Below are 17,076 nucleotides of genomic sequence, written 5' to 3' on the forward strand. Positions count from 1 at the left end.
CTTAGTTTACTAAGTAACTGTTTACTCTATAAAGAATATCAGAACCAGTCAACACACTAGCAAGAACTTCATTTTTAGTAATTACGTCTTATATACTAGACAAACCATCTTTATTTTTTGCTTGAAAACCTTACTATCTCAAAATATAATCCCTTCTACTTTCAGACAATAGTTATTAGAAAACTGTTCTTTAAAATATCCCTCAACTGTCATCCTGTAGGTAATTTTCACTTAATGAAGCAAAAATTGTACACCAAATTCTTTAATGTAAATCTTAGCTCTACTTAATTTACAGCTACTAAACTGTAAAATCCCTAAAATATTAATTATCCCAGAAGGGTAAATGTCACTTATAAAGTATAACAATGCCTAATAAGACAGCAGTTGCTCAGAAAGGTTTTAATACACTTTTTAAAGAAAAATTTTAAAGGAAACACAAACACCTGGGCTTAAGGTTTGCTACTGAAAAGTAATTTAAACTCCAAATATTAGAATGGTTATGTATTAAGTTTTCTCCCTTTACGTTTTGTTTGTTTTTTTACCTTTAGTTTATAAATTGCAGGACTTCCTGGGAAAAGTTTAGCTGCTCTTTCAACCCAGTATTTTGCTCTTCCATCAGTAACATCATTTTTACAAAGCAATTCTGCAATCTTCAACACAAGATCTTTTTGTGTTGGGTTTAACTCCACTGAACGCTAATATCAGAAAAGAAATTAAAGATTAGTAAATTGTATGTATGTATGTATGTAGGAGTATATATACTTACATATAAAGGTTAAAAAATTATCACTCCAACCATTAAAAAATTCTACTTCTAGAGAAAAATATGTTACTTCAAAGGTGTTAAAGTGCCTTGGAATTTTCTGGAAATTAATCAAATAAAAATTATATCTGTATCATTTGAATGCAAAAAACACAAAAGAACACCATGTCTGACCGTTAGACTTACAATTTATAGGTGTTAAACAATTCTAAATCTGTTCCAAGCTGTGTTGCATAATGGTACTGTGATACCAATGCCTGTTTTATCATATTCATAAAATATATTTGACTTACTTATATAAATTTGTCTTGGCATCATGTGTTTGGCTATGCAAAGGCTATATTTGAATCCTAGAACTTACCCTGTAACATTCAACGGCTTTATCTGTGTTTTCTTCCAATTCATAAAGAAGACCCAGAAATCTGTGAGCTTTGGGATCCCTCTCTTGCACATTTATATAAGTACATATGTATCTGTTTTTTAAAATACAAAAGTAAATTAAACTTAGAACTGTACTTTTAAATGCTAACTGAAGAACACATCTTAAACCAAAGCAACCACTAAACTCGTTTATGTTGTTACTCAAGACTACCACTATTTATGCAGATAACTCAAAAGTATTCATAGAAAGAAATGGGTAATACTTAAAAACACGTACATAGAGTTGACCATATACTCATTTTACCATTAAATGTCACAATTACCAAATTTTTCTCCAGTGTTATCCACACATAAGAAATGAACATATAAATTGCTTTTTCTTTCTGATCACATTTTAGTAAAGCACTAACAGTTTTGCAAATAAATTAGAAAAGTGATTACAGTAAACATTTTTAAAGTTATGATAATGCAAAATACTAAAGAGCAACAACTTCCCAAACAACAAAGGGAAATATATTTACCCTTTAAGCGAGAAAGTAATTTCTAACAGTACTATATCCAGCTAAAATCGAACAGAAGAAAAATTACTAATTATAGTACCAAATACAGGAAATCTCCATTTCTCAAATCAAGTGACAACTAAAATAAGTAAATATCCTCTAGGTTCCTTGACAGTATTATGATCAGAGAAATTAGGCCAGACCTAAACTAAGGGAGCAAAGTCTCACAGTAAAAAGGTACAAGGGTTAACAGTAGCAGTGCTGCTAGTTACATAACTTATGTACCACCATTTTTCCTTTCTTACCAGCATTTCCATCTTTGGATGCCTTTAAAAGCCTGCCTCCCAGCTGGGAGCAATAACACACACCCGTAGTCCCAACACTACAGGAGGCTGAGGCAGACAGACGTCTGTGCTCAGAAGTTCAAGATCAGCCTGGGCAACACAGTGAAACCTGTCTCTACCAAAAAATGCAAACCTTAGCTAGGTGTGGTGGTGCACATCTGTATCCCCAGCTACTTGGGGCGCTGAAGTGGGAAGGCAGAGGTTATAGTGAACCAAGATGGAGCCAGCCGCTGCACTCCAGTCTGGGCAAGAGAGAGAGCTACTGCCTCAAAAAAAAAAAAAAAAAAAAAAATGCCTGCCTCCCTCTTCATTTCCTGATTTAATCCACTCCAAGTCAGGAAATCAGAATCACCAAGCTTCTTATCCCTAGGATAGAGCCTTAGAGCATCACATATTGTGTCAATTAAAGATCTTTTATACAAGCTATTCTCCTGTCTTGCAATTACAGTTTAATTTTTATTCACTGCTATTTCCCATCTGATTAAGGTATCGGATATCTAACCAAAAATAAATTAAGACATAGGCATGGTCCTCTTTAACTCTAACACAAGACAATTTTTAGAAAAAGTGTTTTAAGACAAACAATTTCTTGCCCTTGGTATAAACAAACAGCAGCATGCAGAAAACACTAATTACAGTTTCAGTCTCAATGGAATCTAGGCTGGTCCTTAGCATCAGTCTGAGTGATTAATCCCTTATTTCAGAATACACTTAGGAAGAACTACTAAAGAACATATTTTTACCTATTTCAAAGAAAATGAGAAAAGGCATTGATTTTTAAAAAAACGAATACACGTTACAGTTTGTACTTACTTTTTAGCAAGATCATATTCTTTAGCTTCATAATACAGCTTTGCAAAATAGAATCCTTTCATTGACTTCTAAAAAAATATTGAAAATTGTTTTACTTTTCATACAGAAATATTTTCCAACATTTTTTCAAAAGTAGTAAAAATTTGTCCTAAGTTTATGTTCAGATATGCCGTTTTCATTCACTTAAAAGTATTTTTTAAAGCCTGAAAAATGCATAATTCCATGTTTTATAATTTCCTATCATAAAACAAAAAATAGAGCTGGATGCGGTGGCTCATGCCTACAATCCCAGCACTTTGGGAGGCCGAAGTGGGCGGATCATCTGAGCTCAGGAGTTTGAGATCAGCATGGCCAACATGGTGAAACTCCATCTCTACAAAAATACAAAAATTAGCCAGGCATGATGGCGGGTGCCTCCCAGCTACTCGGGAGGCTGAGGCACAAGAATCAGTTGAACCCAGGAGGTGGAGGTTGCAGTGAGCCAGAGGTTGCAGTGAGCTGAGATCGTGCCACTGTACTCCAGCCTGGGCGACAGATCAAGACCCCATCTCCAAAAAAAATACTACTAATAATAAATAAGATGGGCGCAGTTGGTCACACCTTTAACTCTATTTAATTCTAACACTTTCAGAGACCAAGGTGGGAGGCCTGCTTTGAGGCCAAGAGTTTGAAACCAGCCTGTGCAACACAAGATCCCGTCTCCAGGGGGAAGAAAAACAGCTGGGCATAGTGGAGTATGCCTGTGTTCCTAGCTACTCAGAAGGCCAAGGCAGGAGAATCACTTGAGCCCAGGAGATTGACTCGGCTGTGAGTTATGACTGTGACACTGCACTCCAGCCTGTGTGACACAGGGAGACCCTGTCTCTAAATAATACATACATACACACAAAAAATAAATTCAAGAAAGTAAGACACACAACAGAAGTTAAGTATTTTCATCAGGCCGGGTGCGGTGGCTCAAGCCTGTAATCCCAGCACTTTGGGAGGCCGAGACAGGCGGATCACAAGGTCAGGAGATCGAGACCATCCTGGCTAATACGGTGAAACCCCGTCTCTACTAAAGAATACAAAAAACTAGCCGGGCAACGAGGCGGGTGCCTGTAGTCCCAGCTACTTGGGAGGCGGAGGCAGGAGAATGGTGTAAACCTGGGAGGCGGCCACCGCACTCCAGCCTGGGCGACAGAGCCAGACTCCGTCTCAAAAAAAAAAAAAGAATTTTCATCAGCCTTGGAAATCTTGGAAACCCTGTGGTACCACTCTCTCACTTAACAAACAAAAGAAATCAGCTTTCTCGGGGGAGGAAAGGTATTCCAGAAATCTCTTCTCCTACCATGTGTAAATCTCTATCGGAAAGAATAAGTAAGTACTTAGGACCTATTAAGGCACTGAGGATTCCCTGGTCCATGTACTGTTCTCTCTACAGATCAGATCAGTGTTTTACAGTCAAGTATTCAAAAAGGCAGAAATAAACATTGAATTCTTCAAGTAACAAACAAGGTCCACAGCCTGGTTCCTTGGTTACATAAACTCCAAAGTCCAAAATGCTGATACACACCAGGCTGGGTGCGGTGGCTCACACCTGTAATCCCAGCACATTGGGAGACTGAGGCAGGCGGATCACTTGAAGACAAGAGTTCGAGACCAGCCTGGCCAACATGCAGAAACCTCATTTCTACTAAAAATACGAAAATCAGCTGGGTATGGTGGCACACACCTATAATTCCCACTGCTCAGGAGGCTGAAGCCAAGAATCTCTTGAACCCAGAAGGCAGAGGCTGCAGTGGGCCAAGATCGCACCACTGAACTCCAGCCTGGGAGCCTGGGCAACAGAACGACTCCATCTCAAAAAAAAAAAAAAAAAAAAAAAAAATGCTGATACAACCAGATTATGTTCCATCCATGTGATAAAGAGTATACAGCTACTCAAACATCTTATTTTTGAAATTCCAAGACCCCAGTGAATGTCCAAAACGATGAATAGTACCAAACCAGGTTGCCATCAATCGAAATATGTTTCCTGTTTGTGTCCTCCACCCACAAATTTAATGTCTTGTCCATCTTAACTAAGCACTTATCATACACTGTGGCTGTAACTTTTGCAGTTTGGGGTGTCACAACAAAAGTAGTACAAATTTCTTTTTCCTTCTTCACAATTTCATGGACAAAAGATTTGTTCTTACCATAGATCTTAGCAACCCAAGTACATGATCTTTTTTCTTTTTTTTTTTTTGAGACGGAGTCTTGCTCTGTCGCCCAGGCTAGAGTGCAGTGGCCGGATCTCAGCTCACCGCAACCTCTGCCTCCTGGGTTCACGCCATTCTCCTGCCTCAGCCTCCCGAGTGGCTGGGACCACAGGCGCCCACCACCTCGCCCGGCTAATTTTTTGTATTTTTAGTAGAGACGGGGTTTCACCGTGTTAGCCAGGAGGGTCTCGATCTCCTGACCTCGTGATCCGCCCGTCTCGGCCTCCCAAAGTGCTGGGATTACAGGCTTGAGCCACCGCGCCCGGCCCTTTTTTCTTTCCTAAGTCAAAAACTCACCTTTTCACTTAAAGGAAGCACTGTATGGCTTCTCTCTGGCATATGTGAATTGCCAGCATTGCTACTCTTGCTCTTTGGTGCCATTTTAAATAATATAAGGGTTACCAGAACACAAGCACTGCAATACTCCAACAGTTGATCTGATAACTGAGATGGCTAGTATGTAATGAGCGGGTGGGGAGCACATACAGCGTGAATATGTCGGACAAAGGGATGATTCGTGTCCTGGGTAGGACGCAGCAGGAGGCTGTGAAATTTTATCATATTATTCAGAATTATTTGCAATTTAAAACTTATGTTTATATAATCTTCCATTCAATTTTTTTTTTTTTTTTTGAGATGGAGTCTCGCTTTGTCGCCCAGGCTGGAGTGCAGTGGTGCAATCTCAGCTCACTGCAAGCTCCGCCTCCCGGGTTCACGCCATTCTCCTGCCTCAACCTCCCGAGTAGCTGGGACTACAGGTGCCCGCCACCACGCCCGGCTAATTTTTTTTTGTATTTTTAGTAGAAACGGGGTTTCACTGTGTTTGCCAGGATGGTCTAGATCTCCTGACCTCGTGATCCGCCCGCCTCAGCCTCCCAAAGTGCTGGGATTACAGGCGTGAGCCACCACGCCCGGCCCCATTCAATATTTTTGGACCATGGGGTGATGCAGGTAAGTAAAACCACATAAGGCAATACTGTGGATAAGAAGGGACTACTGTACCAGCAATGAACACTCAGAAAAGGAAGTTAAGAAAGCAATTCCATTTACAATCGCATCTAAAAGAAAAAATGCCTGGGAATAAACGTAAACAAGGAGGTGAAATACTTGTATGCTTAAATTATAAAACGGTGCTCAAGGCCAGGCTAACACCTGCAATCCCAGCACTTTGGGAGGCCTCAGCAGGTAGATCACTTGAGCCCAAGGGTTCGGGGCCAGCCTAGGCAACATGGAAAAACTCTGTGTCTACTAAAAATGCAAAATAAATATCCAGGCATGGCAGGTATTTGCCTGTAGTCCCAGCTACTCCAGAGACTGAGGCAGGAGGGTAGCTTGAGCCCGGGGGGTCAGGACTGCAGTGAGCAGTGATAGCACTACTGCACTCAAGCCTAGGTGACACAGCCAAACCCTGTCTAAACAAAAACAAAAACAAAACTGCTCAAAGAATTTAAAAGACCTAAATAAATGAAAAGACATCTATGTTCATACATAGGAAGACCTAATATTGTTGAGATGTCAATATTCTCCAAAGTGAGCTACAGATTCAATGCAATCCCTGTTTCCCAAATGTGGAATCCCAAAACTCCAATGGTCACTTCTGCAGAAATGGAAAAGCCAATCCTCAAATTCAGATGAGATTGCAAAGTGCCCAAAAGCCAAACACTCTTGAAAAAGAACAAACTTGGAGGAACTCACACTTCTCAATTTCAAAACTTACCACAAAGCTACAACAATCAAAACAGTGTCATATGGCATAAAGATACACACAGACCAATAAAACAGAATTGAGAGTTCAGAAATAAACCCATAAGTCTATGGCCAGTTAGTTCTGACAAGGGTCCTAAGTCCATTAAATAAGGAAACAACAGTCTCTATAAAAATGGTGAAGGTACAATGAAATTTCCACATGCAAAAGAATAAAGTTGGACCCTACCACACTCCATATACAAAAATGACCCCAAAATGGACCAACAACTTAAACATAAGAGCAAAAAGCACAACACTCTAAGAAAAACAGGGTAAATCTTCATGTCCCAGGATTTAGCAATGTATTCTTAGATATGACACCAAAAGCACAAGAAATAAACAAACAAAAAAACAGATAAAATGGATTTAATTAAAATTATTCTGTAGCCTGGCATGGTGGCTCACGCCTGTAATCCCAGCACTTTGGGAGGCCAAGGTGGGTGGATCACCTGAGGTTGGGAGTTCAAGACCAACCTAACCAACATGGAGAAACCCTGTCTCTACTAAAAACACAAAATTAGCCAGCCATGGTGGCGCATGCCTGTAATCACAGCTGCTCAGGAGGCTGAAGCAGAAGAATTGCTTGAACCTGGAAGGCAGAGGTTGTGATGAGCCAGGATGGTGCCACTGAACTCCAGCCTGGGCAACAAGAGTGAAACTCCAACTCAAAAAAAAAAAAAAAAATCATTTTGCAAAACCTACAGAATGGGAGAAAATATTCGGAAACCACATATGTGACAAGGGTTTAATATCCAGAATATATTAAGAATTTTTACAATTCAACAAAAAAGACAACCCAATTTAAAAACCCAAGTCATAAAAGTAGTAGAAGACACTAAAAAAAAATTAAAAATACATAAAATAAAAGCCCAAATCAAAGGACTTGAATAGGCCAGGCTGGTGGCTCATGCCTGTAATCCCAGCACTTTGGGAGGCTGTGGGAGACTAGCCTGGGCAACATGGCAAAACCCAGCCTCTACCAACAAAAAAAGAAAATTACCCAGGTGTGGTGGCACATGCCTATACTACGCGAGAGGCTGAGGTGAGAGGGCTGCTTGAACCCAAGAGGTCAAGGCTGTAACCCTAGCCTGGGCGACAGAGCAAGACCCTGTCTGATTTTTTTTTTAAATAGGACTTGAATAAACATTTCTATAAGGACATATACAAATGGCCAATAAACCATGAGAACATTCTCAACATCATGAGTCATTAGAATATGCAAATCAAAACCACAATGAGATATCACTTCACACCTATCCCAGCCGATACAATCAAAAAGAATAGAAACTAAGTGTTGACAAAGATGTGGAGAAATTGGAACTCTCATACATTGCTGGTGGGAATGTAAAATAGTGCAGCCACTATGGAAAACAATTTAGGGGTTCCTCAAAAAGCTAAACATAAAATGTTTCCATATGATCCAGCAATTCTACTCCTAGGTATATAACCAAGGAAACTGAGAGCAGGCACTCAAGATACTGTTCGCCAGTGTTGACTGCATTATTTGCAAGTCAAAAGAAGGAAACAACCCAGGTACCCAATGACACAGGAAGAGGTAAATGAAATGTGGAATACATACACAATAGACTATTATTCGGCTATAAAAAGGAATGAAATTCTGGCACATGCTATAAAACATATGAATCCTGAAAACATGGTAAGTGAAATGAGCCAGACACAAAAGCACAAATACTATATAACCCTATTAATATGAAATATCCAGAATAGGCAAAGTCATGACAAACAAAGTAGGCAGAGGTTTCCAGGGACTGCAGAAAAGAGGACCTGTAGAGTTACTACTAAATAGCTACAGGATCTCTGTAATAGAATCTTTTGAAAATAGACAGTGGTGATGTCTGAACAACACTGTAAATGTAGTTAACGTCACCAAATTGTACAACTAAAAATGGTTAAAACGGCAAATTGTTATAGTTTTCTACAACTTAAAAAATTAACAATACACCAAAAATCAAGTAATTGTACACTTTAAATGGATTAATTGTATGGTATATCAATTATACCTCAATAAAGTTGATTTTCTAAAAAAAACTATGTCAAAAAGTGACACTCAGAGCTGGGAGTGTAGCTCACATCTGTAATCCCAGCACTTTGGGAGGCCAAAGCAGGCAAATCACTTAACCCCAGAAGTTTGAGACTAGCCTGAGCAACATGGCAGATTCTGTGACACTCAGAAAACTATTCCAAGTGATCCTGGTATGACAGTATTTTGACTGTCCATCCTAAACAGAATACATTTTAAAAGTAAAAAACTGTAAGTGGCTGGGCGCGGTGGCTCATGTCTATAATCCCAGCACTCCGAGAGGCCGAGGCGGGCGGATCACAAGGTCTGGGGATCTAGACCATCCTGACCAACACAGTGAAACCCTGTCTCTACTGAAAATACAAAAAAATGAGCCGGGTGTGGTGGCAGGCGCCTGTAACCCCAGCTACTTGGGAGGCTGAGGCAGGAGAACGGCGTGAACCCGGGAGGCGGAGGTTGTAGTGAGCCAAGATGGCTACACTGCACTCCAGTCTGGCAATAGAATAAAAAGAACTATAAGCAATCTTAAACTTCACTTAGTATTCTTAACAAAGACTTGAGAAAACAGGTTAAGAACTGAACTGCAATTAAACACAAATACTTTTTAAAGCAAGGAAGAGAATACATAAGAACTGGGTACACAGTCTCCCCTCCCCATTAAATGCACAAATTTAAAAGACACAGGAGAAAATATGTGACAAAAATAATACACAATAGTCAGGACAGCATGTAAAGAAACAAGAGCTTGTTTCCCCCCCTTTCTTTTTTTGACACGGAGTCTCGCTCTGTCACCAGGCTGGAGAACAATGGCTTGATCTCAGCTCACTGCAACTTTCGCCTCCCTGGTTACAAGCTGGGACTATAGGCGCACGCCACCACACTCAGCTAATTTTTGTATTTTTAGTAGAGATGGGGTTTCACCATGTTGGCCAAGATGGTCTCGATCTCTCGACCCCGTGATCTGACCTCCTCCGCCTCCCAAAGTGCTAGTATTACAGGCGTGAGCCACCGTGCCCAGCCAGTTCCCCCTTTTCAAAATGAAGAAATAGACTCAAGGTACAACGCCAAAACGTAATAGAAAAATAATTCCATTACCTTCTTTGCTTCCAACTATGTTATTAAAGTAGACAATCTTAAGATAAACAACTTTATAAACTATTCTTCTATATTCTATGTTGCCTCTAACCTGCTCATTTTACAAGGTGAACTGAAGCTCAAACAGGTAAGTGCCTTGTTTAAAGATATACAGCTAGGAAGCAGCAGAGCCCATGTTATGTAAACAGGACAATACTTGATTCAAGCAGTACTTCTTTCCATGACAGCAGATGTCACTATAAGCAAATACCTGAATTCACTTAAGCTGCCAAATATCAAGAACTGATGTAGGGCTGACAACAGAACAGTCAGACCCTAAGACATACCACATCATCTCTATCTTGCACAGTCAAATGGATCCCTCTCCCCCTAAAATCCTTCAAAAAAGCTGCTGTTCTCAGCAAAGCCATCTGATCAGATCCAAATCTGTGGCGTTCCAACAAGGGTGAAGGCAGTGATTATACAGGACAACGAGGAAAAGTCTAGATAGTGGACCATGAGTTCCCCAATCTACTTCCCCTGGAACATAAGGGTAAAGAAATCTCTCAAAAGGCAGAACAAAAAGAGGGGGAGGCCAGGCGCGGTGGCTCACGCCTTAATCCCAGCACTTTGGGAGGCCGAGGTGGGCAGATCACGAGGTCAGGAGATGGAGACCATCCTGGCTAACATGGTGAAACCCCGTCTCTACTAAAAACACAAAAAAATTAGCCGGGTGCGGTGGCAGGCACCTGTAGTCCCAGCTACTCGGGAGGCAGAGGCAGGAGAATGGGGTGAACCTGGGAGGCGGAGCTTGCAGTGAGCTGAGATTGCACACTGCACTCCAGCCTGGGCAACAGAGCCAGACTCCATCTCAAAAAATAAAAAGAAAAAAAAAGAAGAGGAGAATAAGAGAAAAATTAGAGAAACTCCAACTTTCAGGTAAACATTAAAAAAAAGGTTAAGAAATGGTCAAAGAAATAATACAAGAAATGTTACAGAACTGAAAGAAATGAGTTTCCCAATTGAAAGGACACTTCCAGAAAACCTTTTAAGTTACCAAGAACAAGAATCTCATCGGACTTCTAACAGAACTTCTAGAAAATGGAGCAATGCTCTCAAAATCAAGAAAAAAATTATTTCAAACTCAGAATTCAATAACCAAATGATCAACTAAATTAAGCAAAGATGTTTTGCAGGCATACCATTAGTTTCAAGACCAGCCTGACCAACATGGTGAAATCCCATCTCTACTAAAAATAAAAAAATTAGCCGGGCATGCTATTCAGGAGGCTGAGGCAGGAGAATCCCTTGAACCCGGGAGGAGGAGGCTGCAGTGAGCCGGGACTACCCCACTGCACTCCAGTCTGGGCAACAGAGCAAGACTCTGTATCAAAAACAAAACAAAACAAAACAAAAACCTCTCATCCACTTTTCCTCAAAGCAAGCCAGGCTATGCTACACCAAAACAAAGAAAGTAAATCAAGAGGACAGGAGATACAAGAAACAAAGTGTCTAACTCAGAAAAGAGGTGAAGGGAATTCTCAAGCTGATGATAAAGGGAAGTTCCAAGAGCACAACTGTGTAGTAAATAGGAAGAAAAACCAGTCCGGGTTGGAGGAGTCTGTTAGTAAGGGTATCCTAGGTAGAAAGACAATCAATCAAGCAATGTTTTAAGCTGAAATTGATGGGATTATGTGACCAGTTTGACCACATATGAGGGTTTAAATTGCTCAGTTTAAGTAAACAAGGAGTAACACAACATAAATAAACCAAAAAATAAAGCAATTATTCAGTCCAGGAAAAACAAAACTGCGTAACAAGGGCAATTCAAATGCAAAAATATTTACCTTATGATATTTATATAAATGTGAAATATTCATTTAAACAAAAACTGCAATAACAGTACTGAAAGAATGAGGGGCAAACCAAAGTGTCTGAGGACAGTTTGGGAGGAGCATAGTAGAAAGTCAGTAGAAAATGTCTAAAATGGGCCGGGCACGGTGGCTCAAGCCTGTAATCCCAGCACTTTGGGAGGCCGAGACGGGCAGATCACGAGGTCAGGAGATTGAGACCATCCTGGCTAACACGGTGAAACCCCGTCTCTACTAAAAATACAAAAACCTAGCCAGGCGAGGTGGCGGGCGCCTGTAGTCCCAGCTGCTCGGGAGGCTGAGGCAGGAGAATGGCGTGGCTGAGGTGGGCGGATTATGAGGTCAGGAGATCGAGACCATCCTGGCTAACACGGTGACACCTCGTCTCTACTGAAAATACACTGGGCATTGTGGTGGGTGCCTGTAGTCCGCTGCAGCTACTCGGGAGGCTGAGGCAGGAGAACAGCGTGAACCCGGGAGGCGGAGTTTGCAGTGAGCCAAGATTGCGCCAGCCTGGGCGATAGAGCGAGACTCCGCCCCAAAAAAGAAAAAAAAGAAAATGTCCAAAATGGGAGAAACGGAATTAAAAATAACAAAAGTATATACGTGTGTTACTCAGAAGTATGAAGTACAGATGTAAAGGGCAGAAAAAACAACTAACAGCTGTCAAAGGCGCCTGCCTGTAGTCCTAGGTACTCAGGAAACAGAGGTAGGAAGATCATTTATGCCCAAAAATTTGATGCCAGCCTGGGCAACAGACCAAGACCCTATTCTAAAAATAATAATAATAATAAAAATAAGAGCTGTCAAGTAGCCTTTGAGAAGTAGGAATCAGCTGCAGAATAAGAAACCAACTTGACAGAACCTAGAAAAACTAAACAGAAGCCATAAGGAAAAAGAAAAACTAGAGAAAGAATTATATATATATATATATATATTTTTTTTTTTGAGACAAGAGTCTTGCTCTGTCACACAGGCTGGAGTGCAGTGGCGCAATCTCTGCTCACCGCAACGTACGCCTCCAGGGTTCAAGCAATTCTCCTGTCTCAGCCTCCCAAGTAGCTGGGACTACAAGCGCCTGCCACCACGCCCGGCTGATTTTTGTATTTTTAACAGAGACGGATTTTCACCATATTGGTCAGGCTGGTCTCTCGGCCTCCGAAAGTGCTTGAATTACAGATGAATAATATTTTTAAGAAGGGCAAAAGCACGTGAGGGAGTAGAAAAATGGCAAAACAAAGAGGAGACTAACAAATGAAAGCACAATGGAAGACCGGAAAGATAACATACACAGACACATCATCACACTCCAAAACTCAGAGATTCTAGAAAGCATGGTCAGTTCACAGATGGCCAGCCTCTGCCAAACTGGGGGAGAATACGAACCTCTTTATATTCTTCACAGACACTGCCTCTTCTCCCTCCATTCTTTACCTTCTATCCAAAGCACAGTGTTTTGTCATTTCACTCAAACCTAACTTTATAGAACAGCTTCACATGTTCCAAAGTTACTCACTAGCTAATCTATATTCCACTGAAATCCCCAGGTTCTAATGTAAATGACTTTCAATTTGTTTGGGGAAAAAAAGACTCTTTAAGTGTAAAGAGAGAGATGGTCATAATAACGAATCCTCAAAATTTTGCCACCACTCCACTTTATTTAATGGAAAAGTTATGTAGTTGAAAGAACATTCTAACTTCTGTCTAGACCAGTGGTTTTTAATCTTTTGGAAGCCAAGGTCCTCCCTAAGAATCTCAGAAAGGCTCTAAGCTTGCTTTTTTAAGCTTGTTTCAAAAAATAATAATAATAATCAGGTTGAGCAGAGTGGCTCACACCTGTCATCTCAGCACTTGGGGCCAAAGCGGGAGGATCACTCAAGCCCAGGAGTTGGAGACCGGCCTGGGAAACACAGTAAGACCCCGTCTCTACATTAAAGAAAAAAGTTGGCCGGGCATGGTAGTGCATGCCTGTAGCTGGCATGCCTGTAGTCTCAGCTACCCAGGAGGCTAAGGTGGGAGGATGGATTGAGCCCAGGACATCAATGCTACAGTGAGCCATGATCCCGCCACAGCACTTCAGCCTGGGAGATGAAAAGAAACCTTGTCTCAAAAATAAAATGGTCGGTGCAGTGGCTCACGCCTGGAATCCCAACTTTGGGAGGAGGAGGCAGGGAAATCACTTGAGCCCAGGAGTTCGAGAACAGCCTGGGCAACATGGTGAAACCCAGTCTCTACCAAAATTACAAAACAAAACAAAACAAAAAAATAAGTGGGTGTGGTGGGTGCAACTGTGGTCCCAACTGCTCGGGAGACTGAGGTGGGAGGATCGCTTGAGCTGGGGAGGCGGAAGTTGCAGTGAGTCGAGATAGCGCCATTGCATCCAGCTGGGTGACAGAGTGACACCCCACCTCAAAAAAAAAAAAACATAAAAATTAAAGTCTTTAATTTCAGGAGTTACTGGAACCCTCAATAAGGTCTAGTTTTAGACTCTGTCACCACGTTCATATTTATGACTACGCCAGCAGTTTGAAATTACAATGTACAAGTAGGTATCTATTCCTCCTCTCTGGAGGAATAGGCTGTAACTTACTCCACTGTTCCCAAGAGAAACTAAATCAGACCCACTGCCAAAATTCTGCTGCACTACCTATTTGACCCTGAACAAGTATCTTTAATCTTTACAGGTCTCAATAGCCATAGGGCTGCTGGAAGCACAAAGTAAGATAACCTACGCTTAGTTATGATAAAAGACACAATCATGGTCATCCGTGAGTTTCCGTTTGTTTTTTTGGTTTGTTTTTAATTTTTATTTTTGATGGAGTCTCCCTCTGTCCCCCAGGCTGGAGAGCAGTGGCACGATATTGGCTCATTGGAACCTCAGCCTCCCAGGTTCAAGCGACTCTCCTGCCTCAGCCTCCGGAGTACCTGGGACTACGAGCGTGCGCCACCACGCCCGGCTTTTTTTTTTTTTTTTTTTTTTTTTTTAGTAGAGACGGGGTTTCAACATGTTAGCCAGGTTGGTCTCGAACTCCTGACCTCAGGCAATCCGCCCTCCTTGGACTCCTAAAGTGGTGGGATTACAGGTGTGAGCCACCGCGCCCCACCAATATTCTTTTAACATCAACAATAAAAACAGTGACTTGTAGCTAACATTTAGTGTTATGTGTCAAGCACAACCCTAAATGTTTAAAATGGATCCTATCAAATTCTATCAATGTTACAACTCCACCTATGGATGAAAAGTGTAACTGGCCCCAAATACCCAGCTTATAAACGACAGCGCTGATTATTCATGCCAAAGCAAACTGACTCAACATTCTGTGCACATCCACCTTTAATAGCTTCTTCCGTCACTCTTTAGATTCAATTACTAAAGTCTTATTGAATCCAAAATAGATCACATTATTTACCTATAAAGAGGAAAAATACCCTAAGAACATTTGCGGAAAAGGTTAAAAAGTCTAAGCCATACTAACGATTTGTAAAAAATTTATAGTATTTTGTTTTAAAGCAAAAGCAGCTACCAAAGTGTTCTGGGGATGGGGGAGATGAGTACGAGGAGTGGAGCTGGACCCTTATAAAGGGACAGCGACAAACACCTCATACTCAAAACAAGGGGACTTCGCGTGTCATTTGCGCCCTCGGGCCGTTGCAAATGTTCGCGCTGAGATCCCTACGTTGTCACTCGTTACAGCCGCCAAAGCGCACCCCGGAGCTGCGTCAGTCCCTACTAGGTTCCCCCTGGCCAAGGAGGTACGACCTCCGCCGCAACATGTAAAGTAAATGTCCGGGGGATGGAAAGAATCCCGCCGATATAGCACCCGGGTGCCCAAGCCCCACGAGAACTAGGCCGCGCGGGTACTACGCGGCGCGCGACCGGCCAGAAAGCCCGGGCCAGGGCGGGCCCACTAGTGAGGACCGTCGGGAACAGGCCGGGAGAAAGAGGAAGCGCCAGCGCCAACGGTCTCCCGCCCACAGCGGTCCCCCCCCAGGGCTCTCCCTGCGCTTGCGAGCGCCACGCCGCCTACAGGACCACGCTAGCCGGTCGGCGCCTCAACAGTGCGCGCCAGGGAGCAGCGCCCGTCGGGAGCCATGACGCCCGAGCCTCGCGAGGCCGCCGCCCGGCCAGGTCGAGGCCGTCGGTCTCTTCGAGACCCACTCACCTCTCGAGGCGACGGCGCGGAGCCCTGCACCGAGGCGATGTACCGCTCCACGTCGGCCTTACTGCGCCTCATCGCGCCGCCAACCTGGCTCCCGAGGCGCGGGAGACCAGCGCTCAGCTCCGCAGCAATCGCCACTTCCAAGAGGAAAGCGCCTGCAAACCAGTGACGCAGCGGCGCCGCCCGCGGAGGACCATTCTGACCAACTTGCGTACTGCGTCACAGTGTGCGCCACGTTGGCGACGCCGGCGCTAGAGCTGCACACAACCGGGCTCTTGGTAGCTCCCTGGGCTCTGAGCAGTGTCTTGGGAAGCCCGGATGAGATTTCGGCCGCCAGCGTTCACGGCGTAGGCGTAGATTTCTAGCAGATAACAGTTTGCGTGATGGGCTCTTAAGTGTTTTGGTCCCTTGTTCTAAATTATAAGTGCGCCATGCATTGGAAGACAAAATCTCCCAGGCCAAGTTGGTGAGCGTGTAAATTGGAACAACGTTTCTGGAGATGACTGGTTAAATACGTTGCATCGGACACGTGTGAATACTAAAGTATACATTTTAAAATTCATATCTATTAAAAGAAATCAGGGCCGGGCGTGGTGGCTCACGCCTGTAATCCCAGCACTTTGAGAGACCAAGGCGGCCCGATCATGAGGTCAGGAAATCCAGACCATGAAACCCCATCTCTACTAAAAATACAAAAAAAAAAAACAGCGGGGCGTGGTGGCGGGCGCCTGTAGTCCCAGCTACTCGGGAGGCTGAGGTAGGAGAATCGCTTGAACCTGGGAGGCGGAGGTTGCAGTGAGCAGAGATTGCGCCACTGCCCTCCACCTGGGCGACAGAGCGAGACTCCGTCTGAATTAAAAAAAAAAAAAAAAAAATTTAGAACTGCATAATGAAAAAGTAGGCCACGGATATTAACTTTTGGACAATTACAATTTTTTAAACAGTCATCCCTTGGCGGGGGATTGGTTCCAGAACCACCGGCTTATGCCAAAATCCATGCATCCCGCCGGGCGCGGTGGCTCACTCTTGTAATCCCAGCACTTTGGGAGGCTGAGGCAGGTGGATCACCTGAGGTCAGGAGTTCGAGACCAGCCTGGTCAACATGGCGAAAGCCCGTTTTTGCTAAAAATACAAAAAAAA

General features: G+C 42.8%; 1 protein-coding gene across 1 annotated transcript in view; it reads right to left on the reverse strand.

Annotated features, from left to right (window-relative positions):
* Window positions 1-16,148, reverse strand: part of LOC111525057 (E3 SUMO-protein ligase RanBP2) — a 69,363-nt gene extending 53,215 nt beyond the window's left edge. The window contains exons 1-4 of the mRNA XM_023190367.3: window positions 15,940-16,148; window positions 2,802-2,869; window positions 1,125-1,236; window positions 543-695 (exon numbers count right to left, since the gene is read on the reverse strand). Of these exons, the coding sequence (XP_023046135.2) occupies window positions 543-695; window positions 1,125-1,236; window positions 2,802-2,869; window positions 15,940-16,011 (405 nt within the window). The 5' untranslated portion in view covers window positions 16,012-16,148. The remainder of the gene's footprint in view (window positions 1-542; window positions 696-1,124; window positions 1,237-2,801; window positions 2,870-15,939) is intronic.
* Window positions 16,149-17,076: the final 928 nt, after the last annotated feature.

The sequence above is a fragment of the Piliocolobus tephrosceles genome, chromosome 15 (genome assembly GCF_002776525.5).
Source record: "Piliocolobus tephrosceles isolate RC106 chromosome 15, ASM277652v3, whole genome shotgun sequence".
NCBI classification, from domain to species: domain Eukaryota; kingdom Metazoa; phylum Chordata; class Mammalia; order Primates; family Cercopithecidae; genus Piliocolobus; species Piliocolobus tephrosceles.